This window comes from Pocillopora damicornis, chromosome 3 (genome assembly GCF_964200805.1).
Source record: "Pocillopora damicornis chromosome 3, jaPocDami1.2, whole genome shotgun sequence".
NCBI classification, from domain to species: domain Eukaryota; kingdom Metazoa; phylum Cnidaria; class Anthozoa; order Scleractinia; family Pocilloporidae; genus Pocillopora; species Pocillopora damicornis.
In genome coordinates this window covers 25,881,304-25,899,878 of record NC_142672.1, presented here as the reverse complement: position 1 = coordinate 25,899,878, position 18,575 = coordinate 25,881,304, and the positions used below count along the sequence as shown (strand labels likewise).

At 37.6% G+C, this 18,575-nt stretch overlaps 1 protein-coding gene and 3 long non-coding RNA genes across 6 annotated transcripts; 3 read left to right on the top strand and 1 right to left on the bottom strand.

Moving 5' to 3' along the window:
• Positions 1-3,616: 3,616 nt before the first annotated feature.
• LOC113666848 (histamine H2 receptor) lies at positions 3,617-7,557 on the bottom strand. Its single transcript, XM_027182638.2, has one exon. It carries the CDS (start codon positions 7,068-7,070, stop codon positions 5,928-5,930), a length of 1,143 nt encoding a protein of 380 aa, XP_027038439.2. The 5' UTR covers positions 7,071-7,557; the 3' UTR covers positions 3,617-5,927.
• Positions 7,558-9,565: 2,008 nt separating this feature from the next.
• On the top strand, positions 9,566-10,437 carry LOC149049078 (uncharacterized). Its single transcript, XR_016185211.1, has 2 exons — positions 9,566-9,704; positions 10,218-10,437. It is a non-coding gene; the product is annotated as an uncharacterized LOC149049078 (long non-coding RNA).
• Positions 10,438-13,104: 2,667 nt separating this feature from the next.
• On the top strand, positions 13,105-15,103 carry LOC113666849 (uncharacterized). Of its 3 annotated transcripts, XR_003445831.2 has the most exons (4): positions 13,105-13,290; positions 13,801-13,873; positions 14,113-14,220; positions 14,620-15,103. It is a non-coding gene; the product is annotated as an uncharacterized LOC113666849 (long non-coding RNA). The 3 variants fall into 3 exon arrangements; XR_016185207.1 differs by lacking the exon at positions 13,801-13,873 and having other exon boundaries at positions 13,132-13,290; XR_016185208.1 differs by lacking the exon at positions 14,113-14,220 and having other exon boundaries at positions 13,150-13,290.
• Positions 15,104-16,010: 907 nt separating this feature from the next.
• Positions 16,011-17,721, top strand: LOC113666879 (uncharacterized). The gene is made up of 3 exons (XR_003445836.2): positions 16,011-16,346; positions 16,474-16,535; positions 17,366-17,721. It is a non-coding gene; the product is annotated as an uncharacterized LOC113666879 (long non-coding RNA).
• Positions 17,722-18,575: the final 854 nt, after the last annotated feature.

The following is an 18,575-nucleotide window of genomic DNA, read 5'->3' as shown; positions in this document are numbered from 1 at the left end:
GGTAATCAACCAGCTGGCACCATTAAAACCAGTTGTTGCCAAGGAGCCGCATGATAAGTAGAAGACTGAAACAAACCCTTTACTTCGCAAGCACAATTTACGGCCAAGATACTATTTCAAAATTGTCCATAGCTCATCTGGCTCGATTACCGCAAAAAACTGATTATCTCCGAAATATTATGACAGAATCTTGACTACTGTGGACGAAAAACAAGCACCAAGACGTCTAAAACACGATTAGGACATTGAACGTTGTCCTAACAGCTGAAAAAGGAATTACTGCTGTTGTGGACAAAGTTGCATGGCCTTTACGTCCTTTACGATAAAAAAGAAGCACTAGTAAGCGACGAACAAACTTACAAATCTCCTCCCACGCTTTAAAACGAACTCAACTGCGCAAACTACTCAGGCTCAAGAAGACTAAAGTGCTGAACCCTGACAACCATTGAAACTTTACAGCCTAACGATGCTCACAAACCTGGTTTCCGATTCTGACTTATAGGGTCTAAAAAGCTGGTCCTTTTGCTTGCAACAGACTTCAATGTCAGACAATAACCAGCGACACCATACAAACAATGACCTAACATCACAGACGAATCGCAAATGACCGATCACGAACGAATTATGAAACTTGAGTCTTGCAGCTACTAACATCACAGAATAATTGACCAATAAGTTTCCGCCAACAGGATCAAATGACAGCATCTTTCTCCCTTGACTCTGACGATGACTTCTGCAGACGTTTTCGAAACGTTAGTCACCACAACCGACGTACCCGGAAGACGAGATTGCATGTTTAAAACTACACTTAAGGAGTATCTAAGCTACAAACTCTTTACTGCTTTATCTTGTTATACTCCCTCACCGACGCACCACCGCATTTAACAAGTTTTACATAGTTGCCAGCTACAGGTGCATGACGACGAGTTGCGTGGCTAACAATGGAATATTTTATGAATTCAAGGTTAAAGAAAAGTAAACACTGGTGCAAATTTTTAAATTTAAAAACTGGATCTCAAGAAAATGGTTTAACCTTGAGTAGACACTGGAGGAGCTCATATTTACTGGCCGAATTGTTAAAAGAAAGAGCCAAGAGCCAAGGATGATTTGATTGTCTTTTGTAAAAACTGCACCTGCACATGGTGATTACAGAATCCTGTTTTGAATATGGCTGCATTGCCTTAAGTAATTGCTACATTGAATACCTGACAGGACTACAAAGAGGTTGTGTACAAGGTGAACCGTCAACTGTCGAACAGCTGAAAGTCATATACCCATCAACCATGAAAAATGTCAGAAATTTTTCGTAGACCAAGAATGGAGCTAGGCTAAATAATTTAGACATTTCGTAAAACTCGGCTCCTGAGGTAGCGGAGTCTGGGCATAAGAAACAAGAAAATTATTTATATCAGAAATATTTGTGCGAAGTGCGTAGCTGTGTTTCAGGGAAGGCCGCAGTCTTCGAGATAAAAATGTTTACTTGTACTTGTCAATGATGTTTTTATTAGCCTGGTCTATTCAGCATTTTATCCTATTGTTAATGAGACCTAGGTTACAATAGATAAACTGTCGTTTCATTAAAAAAATAACCGTCAACCGTCTAATGGTCGATAATGTGAGTGTTCATGCACCAACAAATGAGCTTAAATCCAACCGTCAACCTTTTAAGACATCAACTTGTAACTATTATAAGCGACGCTCCAATGCTAATAAATTTTAACGACGCCTTCTTTACACATTATTTGGAGAGACGGGGTGGCGCAGCTGTAAAAGCGCTCGCCTCCCACTGCTGTGGCCTGGGTTCGATTCCTGGTGTCACATGTAGTTGAGTATGTTATTGGTTTCTTTTCCTTGCTCCGAGGGGTTTTCTCCGGTTCTTCCGATTTTCCTTCCCCCACAAAACCAACATTTCCTATTTCAATTCAGCATGGAAACGGTGGACAAGAAGAGCCACCTCGTGGAATGTCCACTGCTAAATCCCATCCCCATATATTCAAATATCAATTATTGTAAAATTACAAAATAAATATGCGAAATTGAAGAAATTAACTGTGGCAACCACAGTACATGAATTAAACTTACATCTTTTGCAATAACAGGCGAAGCTGTGGAGTTATTCGAATAAATTTCCGAGGCGAATTACGGGAAAAAGCTGAAAAAAGCGCCCGACTTCTAGCGGCAAAGGTGTAAAATAAAATAGTTGCTAAGTAAAAGTAGTATAAAGGCTCTATGGGTAACGTGCTACAAAAACTCCTTAATGATAAATAACTAGTGTTAAATGCTGCTGAATGGGTGATTAGTAAAACCTAGCACGGACTAATCAACATGATTCGGATGGATATTTAAAAGGACAAAAAAGGGCGTTTATGACCTTGTCTATCCTTCCACTAAGAATTCAAAAGAGATGATCGAGTCACAAGGTAATTCAGTTATATCGTTCACTCAGTCAGATTCCCTGTAGGGCACCGACGCTGTTAGGACCAGGAAACTACAGATATTACATAGCTAATCAGTCTGCAGGGGTACAGGTACAGGCCGCTGTTGACGACGACCGCGATCACAGTTATAAACCAGAAAGGATAAATATGATGATAATTTGAAATTCGGAGTGCGCCGGCGAAACAGGGATTTTTTTCAGAATGACACTTTGAATCTCTGGAACAATACTAATTCAGACATCCAAGAAAAACAATTTGTAGACGAAATGCAGACGTACTTTTTTTGGAGAGAATCTCTTTACAGAAGCAATTCTATCCATCATTCTAATTGTGTTCATCGATGGAGCTCAATTTAATTTTTAACGCCTTTTTCTAAACCTCTCTTGCTTTCTCTGATTTTAAACTTGAAAACCACCGGGCCACCGGTATTTCATGCAACCCCTTGCTATTCATTAAGTCATAATTTACATTTTCAGTATGGTCATCATTATCATCGTCATTGTCATCGTTATTATCATGATAATGTGTAAATGTAAACAGCACTCGACGCAATATTGCAACGAAAAATCAGGGAGAGAATCTTTTGAACGACTCCATTTGTCAATATTGTGGCTATGAAGACTTCCGCTCATAAACATGTAAGTTTGACATTCTCTTGAAAGTTTATCTTTGTTTTTTTTAGTTTTTACCAACATCGTCTTGGTAAAAACAGGAACATTATGTCAAACTAGCTGGCTAGTAGAGTCAGCTCCGGCATCTTTTCTCATTTTTTTCATTTTGTTACGTTCACAAAAAGTACATTACACAGGGGACATAAGCTTTCGCCATTATTAGCTTCAAGTAGTTAAGTTGAAGTGTCACTCATGTTGGAAGTGTGAACAGTATAAAGAGAATGTTCCATTCGCTCTTATTGCACTCACTCTGCCCCACACAACGTAACAAAGTACAACTAGCAACAAAACTAATATTTGTTATTCCGCCCCCCTACATCCCTTGCCTTATTCATTTTCCTTTATCTTTCTCAACCATCCCATCCTTCTTCTCTCCTCCCTCCCACCCACCCCTCTCTCTCTCTTTTCATTCCTCTTCTTCCCCCCCCTCCAGCCTTCCTCCATTCCTTTTATTTCGCTACCAACTAGTTATAAGGACCTCATAGTAAATATACCAAAAAAAAAAAGGATTTTTTTTAGCACTTTAATTTTTACTAATTCTTAAACTTGATTGACACTGAGTAAGATATATAAATTATGCTTCAATTTCAATAGCTGAACCAGTAATACAAAAGAAACGGCTCCGCAAATAAGGAAAGGAGTAATGAAATTAGTTCGTTAGGAACTAACTGCCTTTCCGCAAAACAAAGCAATTCTGAGGTGATGATCAACAAATTAAAGAATGGCTGATTTTTGCGCCCTGAAAGAAACCCTCAAAAAATGACCAATTACAACACAATTATGATCTCTCGATTTCACCATCTAAAAAGCTGAAATAAACTTACTTTGGACGATGTTTTAAATAATAATAATCAACATGGACATATTTACCATCTAAATTATAACGTCAAAAATATCTATGAGCTAATTCGTCTTTTCGTTTAACATTTGAACAGTCTTTGCTACAATACACAGCTGTTTGCGAATCCGGAGCGTTCTACAGAGGTGATAACTTGTGAGAAGTTCATTTTCGACAGCGTTACATCAGTATTAAGGACGCTACATCAGTATTAAGGACGTTACATCAGTATTAAGGACGTTACATCAGTATTAAGGACCTTGCATCAGTATTAAGGACCCAGTATCATCTATCGCCTGAGGGGGGGGGGGGGGGGGGCGAAGGGGTTTTCGGGGTGTTTCTCTTTAGGTTCCTAAATTTTTTCAGTCCTCTTCCTAAAAAAGTCCAGAGTTCCCATTGAAAAAATCCTGCAAAAAAAGACAAAAACACCCACCCAAGATTTCTTTTCTATGGCGTAAGCGCTCCTCCCCTCAATCCGGGACTTTATTTTGAAACTGTAAATCAATCTTCCGGCGGGTAACGTAATTTCCGGTAAAAATGCACTTCCGGTTCGCTCTTACAAACAATTCTTTTAGTAAAAAGGCACAAGAAATAATCCTTAACACGGGGGACCCTATAGTTTTCAGGGATAACGGAGGGGAAAACTGGTCGCAAATGGAGAACAAAGTGCGGACTATTTAAAATTGACTACCAATTAACTACCAATGAGGGGAGATAAAAGGAATTTTACACTTCAAGGGGGGTCAGGTAAGACTTATCGCGAAAAAGCCAAAATCCTCCCAATCTCCTCATCCCCCCTGTGATAAACAAAATGACCGGACCCTTACATCATCACAAACCCCTTTCATTCGTGCTTCTTTTGTATTTCATTAAGTATTGAGGAAACGAAAATGGCCTTTACAGCGTATGAAAGAGTTTTTGTTGCGATATAACTTGAATCATGTCCTACAGCTAAAGCGTTTGCCATCTTAGATTGTATTTTACGGTTTATCGAGGAATCGTTAGGTCTGTTTAAGAAATTAAAAAAAAAAATGATACAGAGGCCTCGTGCAAATCTTCACCGTAATTGAAAGTGTCTCTTCAAGTGCATTCCAAAAGGAGCTTTTAATATTGACAGACCAAAATAGTCCAAGATAAATTTAAGCGCAAGTTACATGGTTGGAATGCACCTCAAGAAAAACAATGTCAAAGTCAGAGAAAGAAGCTTTTTTGTAGGACTGAAGGAAAAAAAATCAAACGCCATAATTATTGTACATGTCACTGGTAGATGATTCCCTTACCATCCGCAGAAACGTTTCTGACGTTAGTTTGATAAAGCTTTTAGATCATGTTTTCAGTTTTTCAATAGAATTTTCTGCTTACTTTAGACAAGAATTAAGTTTGGCTTTTCTTCGAGGTAAGCTTAAACCAGTCAGTTACCTTATTACTACTCCTTTACCCTTTCATTACATACCCTGCTGACTGAATGATCCCTTAAGGGAAAAATAGCTTTCCAACGCTTCAATAAAAAAGATAACCCCTCGCTCCGATTAAGAACGCAAATGATAAAAACTGTACAAAACTTTGCGCACGCGTTATTAACTCAAATGCGTGGGTTTCTTTGACACAGCTGCAGGGTTTATATCTTAACCCGTTAACTCCCACAGGTGATTAACAAGTAACTTCTCCCTATAATATACATACACTATTCAGCAAAACAGGTAATAAGAATGCCCAAACTTGTCAGGTAGAAGTTAATCTCTTGACCTAACACCAAATTCTTGTAACTAATTTAAAAGGAAATGTGTAGCAGTTAGAGGAGAGAATTTACGATCAGCTCTTGATTTAAAGGGTTTAAGGAAAGTTACCCACCTATTGCCCAATAGTCTTTAAATGAACTGTCCTTTCAAGTTCACCGATTTTTTAACCAGCTGCTTTGAGATGAAATGACTGGTTCCTTTTAGGCTGATCTAAGATTAACACATACATCAGCAACCGTTGTCAATAAACTTCCAAAGCAAGCATATTCACTGAACCAGTTAGGCTATCACCGCTGTTGTTTGTTTTTTCGGCGAGTGTGACTGAAGTTGGGGTTCTGTCACATGTTCTGTCGCGTGTTTCAGAGACGGAAGGAAATTTGAAAAAACGAAGATTCAGGCTGAGCCATTGTTGCCGTCGCGCTAAACCACGCCAGGCACGGCGATAATCTTGCTTACAAAACGCGCATAGAATAGGATTTGCCATTGGGGGAATGAATCGGAGATAAAGGATTACGCATAAACCCCATCCTGGTACGATATAAAAGAAAGTCTCCAGAATGTGATCTTCAAGAATAAGAAGAAAAAACGGCAGCCAGCAACCGATGAATATTAGCATCATAAAAAATAAAATAAAGGTTCCACGTAAATCGTGAGCAATAGAGGGCACTGGTTGGTCGAGATTTTTACGACGTCTACGAAAGGCGAAGATATGTCGAAAAGAAACAAGTAAGATGCAGCTGTAAATGTAGAACATCAGCAGTAAAGGCAAAAAAAAGAACACTATGATCAGCAATAAAAGATAAATTTTGTCAATCTGAATTGTGTCTTCCTTGGGTTCTTTTAGGTCGTTGTTCCATTTGTACCAAGCAAACTGAATGGATGAAGACGCTAATGCCACTAACCAAATTACCGCTATCACGCATGTGGCACGGGTTTTTGTTGCGATTGAAGGGTATTTCATAGAATGTAAAATAATAAAGTAGCGGTCACAAGCAATGATAAAAAGATGACATACGGACGAAACAGCAGTGAATCGCCAAAGAAGCACGGATAGCGTACACTGTAAAAGGGAGGTGGTGACTGTACAGGACATGAAGACAGGAATTCCGATTAAACCAAACAATAGATCAGACAGAGTCAAGGAAAACAGGAACATATTACTCACTGTCCGTAAAGTTTCTTTCCAGATCGTCAAGACGATAACAACACAGTTGGCAGCCAAAATAGATATGAGAATCAAAATCAAGGGTGCGTGGATCGGCCAGTAGAAACCTTGAGCACAAACAGATCTCCCAAACACTTCCTGTTTGGCGCTGGAATTCGTCCCTTGACTCATATTTGTATCAGACAGTAGTTCTCCTGCACTTGCGTTGCCAAAAGACATCTTTGCTACTCCTTACCAAGTATTGCCTTCGGCTCTGTGTGGATAATTCTCTTTTTTTTCTCAAACAACAGTTTTTAAAGCCCTGCGGCTTCTATGAATAATTGATTGGCCTCAGAAGTCAGGACACGTGAGATAAACACCCGAACTGGGGCCAAAACATACCATTTAGGTTGCAAATTCAACTAAGTTTTTAGCTTGTTCCTTATGACAGAACAACAGTAGCATTTGGCTTCTCGGTAATAAGTTATTTTCAATCTTGGCCCGGAGGCAGAAGGAAATCATCAACTCCAGCCCAGCAGTGTTCTGTTTATATTATCTTGCTAAACCCAGCAAATGAGATGTTGAAAACCATTTAATTTTCAACACGGATTTGGTTTATTTTGCCACTCACTGACCGATATTGAAATTGCTGAGAGCTTTTTGAAAAGAATTCCAATGAATTTTAATAATATGATAAAAAAATTTTTTCCTCCTTGCATTAGGACTATTTTGTGAAATGAAAACCTGGCATGACGTATGCAAATAATCAAGAAGTTCTTTTTTTCTTATATCATTTTATTTCTCAGTTCAAAATGATCTTAAGAATCAATATCTTTTAATTCAAATTTCATCTAAAGAGTCACGCGTAAAAATAACTGAAAAAGAGTGTTGTAAAGCATGATAAATAGGAAGAACGTCGATGTTTCAGTCCACAGTTTTTGGTTGAAATTCGAGGAAATTAATCTAGCCTTCTTTTAACAGCAGAGCAGGCCTCTACCGTGACCAATCAATCTGCCTTTCCAATTTGCCGGATATTTTTTAATATTTCAACTAGCAGCGCTATCTTGATATTGAAACCCGACAGCGCAGTGAAGAAACAATTATTAATTGACGATATTTCGCTGCTATCACAGTTATGAAATGTGCCATAAAGCACGGAAAGACCAAAAACCTTGTTTAAAAAGAAAAAAAAAAGGCGTTCTAATCTAATATGCAGAATGTTTTGTTTTGTTTGAAATTGCTCTACATTTCCCGTCTTTAATTCTCTTCAGAAAATAAAACATGTAGATAGGTGTATTGAAGACAACAAAGCTTCAAAAGCTTATCGCTACTTCATTATAAACACGTCCTCTTCTGATTGACATTTGTATTTTTTTCATCAAAAATACCACCAGTAGTTTAGACATACTTTTTCGCAGTGGTTTAAAAGTTGCCTTCCCCTTTTGTGTCTATCTCCTGTATTGATTTGACAAATTTAGAAACAGCCTTCCGAAATACATAATCAGGAAAAAACATCACCGATGACAGATGAAACCTAATCATCAACTTTCGGCTTAGCTTTTAAGATTATTTTCGATGAAAAAACTAATTGAGTCGAGATAGACAACAGTAATTCATATCCCATTTTGAAAATCAATCTTAAATGCAATAAACCACACTTGCGTATGAAACCATATAAAATGACACGTACGAAAAATTAAAAGCTAGACAAATTTTCTTGCAATATGGGAGCAGGTGATGAAGGCAAACCATTCTCTTTAATAATAAAATCTGTTCCTTTCTTCTAAAGCGGTCTTAATTCTTTAAGGACCCTCTATTGGCAAGATTAAATTGTATTCTGTCAGCTTTTACAAAAAAGACAGTTCCGGTGGAACAAAAGTTCAAAAATTGCAATTAGATATTCTGAAAAAATAAAAGTGCACTTTCTATATTCAGTTATTACAACAAAAACAATTGTGGACCCAGGTTTCTTCTCTGCGAAATACTCTATGGACTGAACTACATTTACAGAAGAAGCTCGATTCATAAGGAACAAAGAGAGAGGAATCAATGATGCAATCGCTTATTTTTAGGGTATTATATGTTTTCATGGTTCTTTTCGGAGTATTCTTTGGTCTCTCAAATCCTTCTTATTCAATGGCTCCTCGTGGAGCTCCAATACTTTCTCTTCTTTTGTGAGCCAGGTAAAAGGCTATAACAACTGACAGACTACTCGGAGCACTATCAGTTCAAGTCCCGAATGTATTACTGCGGTATTTGTTCAACGGATCGTTGCAGCTTTCGTGGTGGACACAAACAAAGAAATATATAACGCTTGATCACCCTTCCCATTTCAGCTTATTGAATGTCTCTCCTGGCCTGGTCTAGTGATGGGGTTGTGATACTTTGGGGTTCGGTCGCGACTGCACTCAAAGTGTGATTAAAACGGATCACCATGAGAGATCGTTAAGGAACATAGCTTAACATTTGTAAAGCTTCCTCACGGTTTTTCGTAGTCCTTGTTTTTCATATCTTTTTTCTCGATTCCACTAGCCTCATAAGTATGAGGGCTTTTTTTGTCGTACCACAAGCATTCTTTGATTGATACGTATAATATGTTCGACCGCATGACCTAATTTTTTTAGGGGAGCAGAGAGTTTTATGCCCCTCTGATTCAAAACCAAGTCCAATCTGTTTTGCCCAGACTCGGACTTGAGCTCTCGGCTTTTTTTGGTATACCAGTGTTTTCGGTATCCCTGAGCCCCAATCGCTGATGTTTTATTACCCTCTTCGATACCGTTGTGCTTCTACAAGGATTTTGAAGACATGATAAATTGCATGCAATAGCAATGAAATGGATTGGCAGGACTGCTACACTTCCCACAGAGTGGTCAGGTACTGTTGTGGATATCTTTTAAGAAATTGAGAGCTGCTTTATAGTTGCCCCCCGTCATATAATACTTGCTGTTCAACAATGTATTTTTTTACTTTCTCTGCCTTTATTTAATTGTACAATCTAATACTGACAATTGCTGTTATTAAGAGAAGCACGCTTGAAGGCAAAGGGTTAAATCACTAACTATAGATGTGATCTACATCTAAACATAGCTTTTCACTAGGAAACAGAATAAACATAATTACTTTTAATGAGTTAACAAAAGAAGAAAATTCCTGATGAATAATTATTTCCTTTAAGATTTCTGCTCTTGCTCTTTAAGAAAGTTTCCATTGTGATTTATTTCTCTAATTAATTCTTGTTGTAATTTCTTATCATACTATATGAAATGATGATGCATAAATCACAGAGAAGGTACCCTGAAAGCCTTCTCTATAATTGTTGACTAGAGCACTTCATTCAAGAATTGCCACCTTTTCTGCTGCATGTAATGAACAATGTTTTTTTTTTAGCTATCATACAAGTTACTGCACAGTAATGTGAACTAGAGGACGAGGAAAGGATCAGATTGGGAAGGAGAGGAGGATAACCACATTCCAATTAATCTGGGTATCCTTTTCAATGTGCCTGCCATGTTCATGGCAGATCCAATTTTTATGATGAACATTGCTTTAACTTAATTTGTAGAGTAGGGGATGATAATGTGAACCAAATAAAAGAGATGTGTTGTGTTTCTACCTGAGGAAGGGATAGCCAAAACCTTAGTAAAGTGGGTATCCCTTTCACTGTGGTTTCTTAATTTCTAGTCAATGAGTCAGTTTTGTATTCTTTAATTATCATTTCACCCTTTGTTTTACATTGTCTATTTTTTATATAAATAGAAATATGCTGCAAACTGGGGAAATGGAATTGTTTTTACCCACCTTCAGCTAAAAAAAGGAGGGATAACCAAATCCTCACAATTATATAAACCAAATTATTGTATTCAATTCTGGACCTCAAATATAAGGGGACAACCAAATGTTAAGTGAAAGGGGCATTCCTTCATAAGTTCAGTAACTGTTGAATCTCTAAATTCTCATGACATTATTGTTTTTCATCATCATTAATGGCAAAAGATCAGTGTCATGCAAACTAAGAAGATGGAAATTATTTCTTGTCCACCTTGAGCTTAAAAGAGGAGGGGAAACTCAATTAATCTTTAGTCATATGGATATTCCTTCATATAAGACTGCCCTACTGGTATCACAATATTATAACTTGGACCTGCTTCATTTAGTTGTATTAGATGGTTGACATCAATCTTTGAAAGGTTACCCACATCACTAAGTACTTGGTATCTTCAATTAGGGAAGCAATCATATTCTTTTCTCCCAATTTATATGACCGTGATCTGTGGCAATTAAAAAGCATTAGCAACAATTAGTGCTCAAAGACTGTTGACCAAATTTCATTTGGTACCAATTCAACAGCAACCAATAACAAAACAAATGCCTTCGTATATTTTTGATGTTAGTTTAAAATCATAATGTTTGAAATTTCTTTCTATTATTTTTTATCATTATTTCTCTCATACCATCTTAAAATTGTAATATTTACTTGATACATATTTTTGTCATTTTATACTGTTACATAGTAGTTCCACATCAGCATTTTGCTGCCATCTTACAACCGGCTTTATCAAATAAAGAATGTATGTACATATGTATGCATGTATGTATGTATGTAAATAGGCTCAAAAGTGGAGAAGCTGTTGACCAAGAACTTAGAAGAACACCAAAACAATCATGCCCTAAATCAAAGAAGTAGAAATATTTCTTTTTTCCCTTAGGCCAAACTGAAGAAAGGATACTTGTCAGCCTCTCAGGGTTATGTTTGTCATTTGGTCAAAGAATTTCTAATTAAACCCAAGTAACCGTGATAACTTGCAAGTACTCCTTGAAAATAGATTCTCAAAAATAATGGGATGGAACACCATATTAAAGGTTTTTGGGTATCCTAGTCAATATGAGGTGCGGGATAGACCAGAGATAACCTCTTTAATTCATTTTCCATGGCTTTAATGTAAAATCTTGTTTAAAAATGGATAAAAATGTCAATAACAATGATAAAGCATTTGCAGTAGGTGTTTCAATCAATAAACTAGGATATCCAAAACCTTATTTATATGGTGTTCCATTCGGTTTTTTTTTTGAGGATCTATTTGTAAGGAGTCCTCGCAAGTTGCTTGCCAAGATACTTGTCCTGCCAAGGTACTTGTCTTGGGTTGGGGGGGGGGGGGGTTGTCGCTTACCCTGCCGGCTTTTCTTCCTTCTACGATTCCTTTTCTTTTTTTACCCAAAATAAGGAAGCGGGGGGCCCGGGCCCCTCCCCTTGATCCGCCACTGACTTGTCCAAACTCGTAGTAAATTTCTGATTATGTTGCAAAGGTCACTAAAGCCAGAGGAAATTTTCCCACACACACGCACACATTTAAACAAGTCAGACAGTTATGATTACTTTCAGACTCAAAGCTCGTCGCAAAGGACAAGGTTTCTGTCCCTTTCTTAAACGCAAAATCCCAACAAGTGAAAAAGATCCTCCTTCCGTACGTGTCTTAAATCGATCGGCTGAACTCTCTACATGCGAAGCAACTCACTTGAAACTGTTGACTGATCGCTCTTTCCAAGATGCTTTACAACAACAGAACACTTCTCTCCACCAAACACAATCTCAAGTGCGAGAATTAACTTTAAATGATAATTTTCTGACGTCTTAAAGCAATTATGGTTTTTCCCACGACAAATGAAAGACTAATTTCACGTTACTTGCCTCAGTCTCTCATTTGATCCACTTTTCCCTAGAGGGGATGACAAGGCCATGTTACTTGCCCCAGTCTGCTGTCCAGATGACTTTTTACGTTTTGAGGATCCCTAGAGGGGATAACCAAAGCACTGGTGACTTAGGTACTGGACACCCCAAAAACTGTGACAGTGCACATCATGTGTTGATCATAATTTTATTTAGTAAGTATTTTGGAAAATTGTTCCGTCTTAGGCAACACGGACAAACTTATGGCTGACATTCACAGCTCTGACGAAGGGCTGACGCTCGAAACTTCAGTCTTTAAACTCTCTACGGTGGCTAATTTACGTTTTCAACTCGGTTAATAACACTAAATTACCCTCCCACTGACGCAGCACCACAGTTTCTTCCGAAACTCACCCCCTTTATCCTTTTGACATTCACAGAGTCGTCTTTTGAGCTTTGAGATTCCTCCAGGTTTTGGTTGCGTGCAATTGCGATCAAGCATAGTATATAGGATTATAGAATTGTCCGATTCGAAAACAATTTGACCTCGAGATGTAGCCACCTTTGATAGGGTGTCAAACAAAGCAGATTATCCTTTGGAAAAAGGCCAAATGTGACGCAGGAAAAATTTCACGCGAACACCGCAAGGGCGTTTCCGAGGAATGTTTGACTATGTTTGTTCGATCGATTCCAAATTTTTATCTCATCTTAGACTGGAACTTACAGAAAGCTTTCCTTTCTGTCCTGAGCATATTCTTTTGAAATTCCAACACTGATGGAGGCTTAAATGTCGAGGTAATTAGGCTTTCTTTTAAGGTCTTATTTTAAGATCAAATAGGGAGACCACATGTTTGATGTGGTCTCTTCGAAAGATTTCACTTTGCTTTAAAAATATATGGAAAACAGTTTTCAAAGAAGCTTCACTTATTAAGCTTACATTGAAATAAATTCCACTTTGATTTATGTGAAAAAGGGAGGTAAAAACTCGATATGAAAAGCAACAATCCAGCTGGAGTAAATTCGTTGCTAAGGTTACAGTTTTCTAGCTGTAGTTGAAGAGTCCGTCTCTTTGTCTTGTTCAAATTCTGATCTTCATCCACATGTAGATGGTCTTCTGTAAAAAATTACAACAACAATTAGAGGCAGCAGTGTTTGAGCCAAAAATATCTTCACAGTCAACATATGTGAGTTAAATATCCAGAAATGCATCAGTTGCCAAAAAATGTTGGCACACAGATAACATTTTTCAAAACTAGTTTCAAGTGATAGAATTTACAAACGAATAAAATGTTCTTACTCTCTAAGGGGAAACACTGACAGGGAATAAGGATATCGAAAGGACTTTGAGATGACAAGCTAGCTGAGCCTTTTGTCTCCGGTGAGTTGAATGGGCAGAAAAGTCCTAGACTACCAACAATAGCGATACTGTTTTGAACAAAAAAAACATACGGATATGGAGGAGGACATTCTCATCGAGAATGTTGTTTATATAGGAGTCGTTTGTTGTGACTTTTCTTTATACACGTCCTTCAAATAACAGCTAAGCCCAATCTTCTGCTAACGGATAACTCTGAACTACATGTCATATAGAGTTTGATTCCATATTTTGGATTGCAGAGGACTTTGTTTAAAAATCTCAATCACCAGTGGTGCTATCATTACGGTGCCTTCGTGTGTCGAAGTTTTGGCAAACATGTACTCGGTCAAGATTTTTAAATTGCCAAGGTGAGCCAAATATAGCAATTAACAAAACAATGCTAAAACTGCATGACAACAAAATCGCAAGGATTTTACATCATTTATTTCATCTCCATCGTGAGACCTACGACATGCCAAAGATCATATTGATAATCTCCTTCCTTGGCTCACATTATTTTCCCCTCTTGTTATCCATGTTTGGGAACATGAATATATTAATGGTGAGAACACTCTCTTTCCACCCCTTTTGACCTGGCTTTCATGCAAGTTTAGTTTGTTGTACCTTCTTGTCCTGGCTCCCTGGGTATTATTTTTCTCCGAGTTCTCCGGTTTCCCCTCCCCCATATAAACCCTCTCTACAAAAACCAACAGGTATTGACTTAAAAAATGCCTTTTAATAAATGTGATTTTTTTCTTTTTCTATAGAATTAGCTGCGTTAATTACTTATGGGGTGTAACCCAATCAAACGCAACGCCGGTACACGTCAAGACTCTAACTTTGTAGATGACAGAAAATTCAAGTTCAAGTCCAAATACCATCACGCAAGTTTCATAGCTTGAGAAATAGTTAAACTATGCAAAAAACCGTTGAAATGCGTGCTCTTTGATAAACGACGAGAGGGTAACTTCAAGCGACTATGAGCACGCCATCAATTATCCACTCGCTTGATTTCTCATGTGACGTTTCAGTTCCTCCACGCTGTACTAAAAGAAATTAAATATATGCTTTTTTTGCTGGAATTTGACCTCCATTTGAAGTTTTAAATTAAGTTACAGTTGTCTCTTTTAAAAAATGAAACGAATCTCGTCCGAGGTCCGGAAGGAGTTTCCATCTCATAAGTTAAGGTGATTTGATACAGCATCAGATATCGAATTTACTTAAATAAAATGCTTTTATCCTCTTGTTATCGATACTCTCATGCATCGTTTATCTCTTTCTCTTGGATGATAAACATTCTTTGATAGTTTCCGCACCGAGATGAATTCTGTGGATCAGCATTTTTCATAACGAAACACTGCTGCTTGCCAGTTTCTGTTCGTTCTCTATCAACAATAGAAATATCTTTTGGATCAGGTCCAAATGCCCTTTTTTCCCAATCATTATTTTTTTTTATACCCAATACAAGTCCAACTCGTATATCTTTTCTTTCTAATCAAAAAGTGCAAAACTTAAAAATACTTTTAAAAAAATTCTTGCTCTGTTTTTCGTACCCTCAACTCACAGTTCTGTTATGTTGTGACCAAATGGGCTGACCTCTATGTCTGAAATTCTCTGACCTCGGCATCCAGTAATCTGATAATATATTAAATTTTGCCAAAGTCAATTAGCAGATTCGAACAATGCTAAATTATTTACACATTGCTACCGGTAAGTGGGTGCTAGTCTGTTAGCTTTGTTTTTTTGATATGTTGAGCGTGCGTGCCGTAAAAATATTTGCTTCCTAACGTTTAAGATCAATGCCATTGAATTTTCCTGCCATTTTATAGGGTTAAGTCTATTCCCCTTTCAATGCTGCAACACGCTGTAGTCTTAGGTTTCTTCTAGAGTCCCTTTTTAGCGTCATCATTTCCCTTATTTATGTCTTGTAAAGAGAGATGTATTTTGCAAAAACAGCCCAGTTTTGTTGAACGTTGTGGCTGTTCCTCGTGACATATCGCGATTTCACACCAAATCTGAGAAAAATTACTCTGTCTTAATGTTTTCATTTAAATGGCTACACGTTAGAAGATTACCCCTTATCTGCCGTGTTTTGAAAGTAATCATCGTGTCAATTAAAATTGGCAGGAACATTGCCCTTGAAATGTCCGGTGTAGACGCATTTGAGAATGTATCTTTATCATGCTTAGGTTTGGTTTGAGATCTGTGGTCAACTCGGGTCGCAGTTGATTGTGCATTCTGATAAAATGACTGATTTTTTGACAGCCTGAGCGGAAAAGATCATCAGAGTCAAGTAGGGATAAATTTGTATACAACTGATCTTTTCTGTATGCCGGTCCTTGAAGTCGGGTATCCATGAAGATGAGAATGGTTTTGTTGATGAATGAATAACTTGAAACAGCTGCATTTGAAACATGCGAGACCTTTCCTGCGCGTGAATAACCGGAGAAACACGGATACTTTCATTGCACATTGAGTGCTTTTGGGACTCTCGGTAAGCAGGGGAATGATTAGAAATCACCATATTTGCGTCTCTTTTGCCTCTTCAAATTTGAATTTAATTTAATTCTTAAGAACTGGTCTTAAGAGTAACATTCTATCTTATTTCTCGAAATTTTAAGTGCTATTTGAGGTACCCAAAGGAAGCTTCCGTAGCTGAAAATGCTTAAAGTTTAAGAAAGGGGTAGGTATTGTTACATCCAAACAACAGTTGATTAGCACTTTAAGTTTTCCGTTTGTTTTCCCTTTTAACGCCGTTTAGTTTAAGAATGTTGTCTTTTTTTTTCGTTCATGTGGAATGTGTGGGAGCAAAAGTTTTGCGCAATCTATTCGTATTAGTATTTAAAATAAGAATTGATTATTTCCTGTAGTTTTTAGTAGTTACTTTTACGCCGCTCGTGGATACAGTAATTTGTAATCACAGCCGGTTAAAGTCCGCGTGTCCAATGCGATTAAAGTAACTCAGCAACCAATGTGTTATTCGTTAAGTCCATTATTTCCTTTTTCGCTGTGTTTTAAATTTTATGTTTGAAAACGTCTGTTTTATTCAAACTGCTTGAATAATTAATCGTTTCACAGAGTCGTTACCAGTGCAGAAGATCAAATTTGCAAATTTTAATTGTTGGAGGTTCAAAAAGAGCACAGGCTTATTTTCAATAACATTGCTGATCGACTTTTGAAGGACTGTGTGTACACCAACCGAATTCAAATGTTTATATAACCCAAAGCTTTCTTCTTTGTGAATTGACAGATTCTATAAGTAACAGTCACGCTTGCTTTCTGTTTATCTGTTTTTTTTTCCCATAAGTTGACCACAAGTTACGAAAATCGAAAGTCACATAAATCGCGTCCGTCAACAACTCGAAATTCCATCACAGTAAACATATAGCCGCACTGGACTTTAGAATGCACATGTTCCCTTGACCGGTTCGACTGATAAGATACATTTTTAACACCTCAAGAAAATTGGTTAGCTTAGTGAATAACTCATTGAGGATCTTGTTGAATTTACAGGCAGGCCACCGAATTGGGTGCGACTGGCATGGCAGACCTATCGCAATAAAAAGGAATGTATGAGGGTTGCGAATTAATGACTGAAAAGTAAAATAAACACTCTATCTTTGTCTAGAAAACCTCGATAAAGCGAAACGAAGCATTAGAGCATTGAAATGTAGAAATTTTTTGCTTCCGCTAGGCGTTTAAAACGTACAATTTTACGGAATCGTTCTGGACTGCTTGTTTACTGTATGGAATATGAGACAAGGCTTGTGTTAAATGGTAGTTCAGTTTGATATTTTCTCGAATGACTAGTCACGATGGTTGACCTAAGGCACAAATAAACTAAGCGAACCACCGTTTGAGCTTAAAAAGTCTGTTTTGATGGAGCAGTAATTTTAAAGATGTAGTTTAATCTGCATCTGTTGCTTTGCATTTCCAATCCCTGTGCTTTCCTAGAAGCGATGTGTTGCCCAAGCTTCCTGTTATATTATTCCACGATGAAGCTGTGATTTTGAAGAAGTGGTTTGATCTGCATCTGAAGCTACTTTGCATTCACAATCCCGTTGCGTTTCTATAAGTAATGCGTCGACCAAGCTTTCGGTTATATTGTCCGTGACATCAAAATGACAAAGAACCTCACCATGCCGGTTGCATAACTGATGTGATGTGTCGTTTTCCGAAGGTGACGATTTTTTCTCACTACAAAACAGAAAAAAGATCTATCCTTTTTGGAACCAACATTGGCGTAGTGGCTAATACAAGGCAGACCTTTTTGCAGGTTTGTGTGTATTTTATATAGCGCTTACTTCCTTGATCATTCAAGCTCTTGAAGATAGTTCCTTTGCTCTTAATAATAATGTATCGCGTTCAATTCTCCCTTACTAAATCATAGCAAATACTTGCACAAATAATTGCCATCGCTCTGTGAATTTGTTATCCGCAATGGTTTTACCAGAATGACGACTCAGTTTCATTTGCTCATAAACGACATTCGCGTACCTAACACTGGTCAGACAAAGCAGAGCGCATTGCACCCGTGTTAAATGTATTTAACACGGGTGCACATGTCGGGGAAAAACTGAACAATAAACCTGATGACATCTTCGCTAGATAGCAGAAAAAATTAGCGATCAAGTCACTTTCATCTGTTTTCTCCTAACATGGCAATGTACAATTTCTTGTTGCCATCAGATCCACATCAGTGCATGAAAGCTTTTATGGCTGT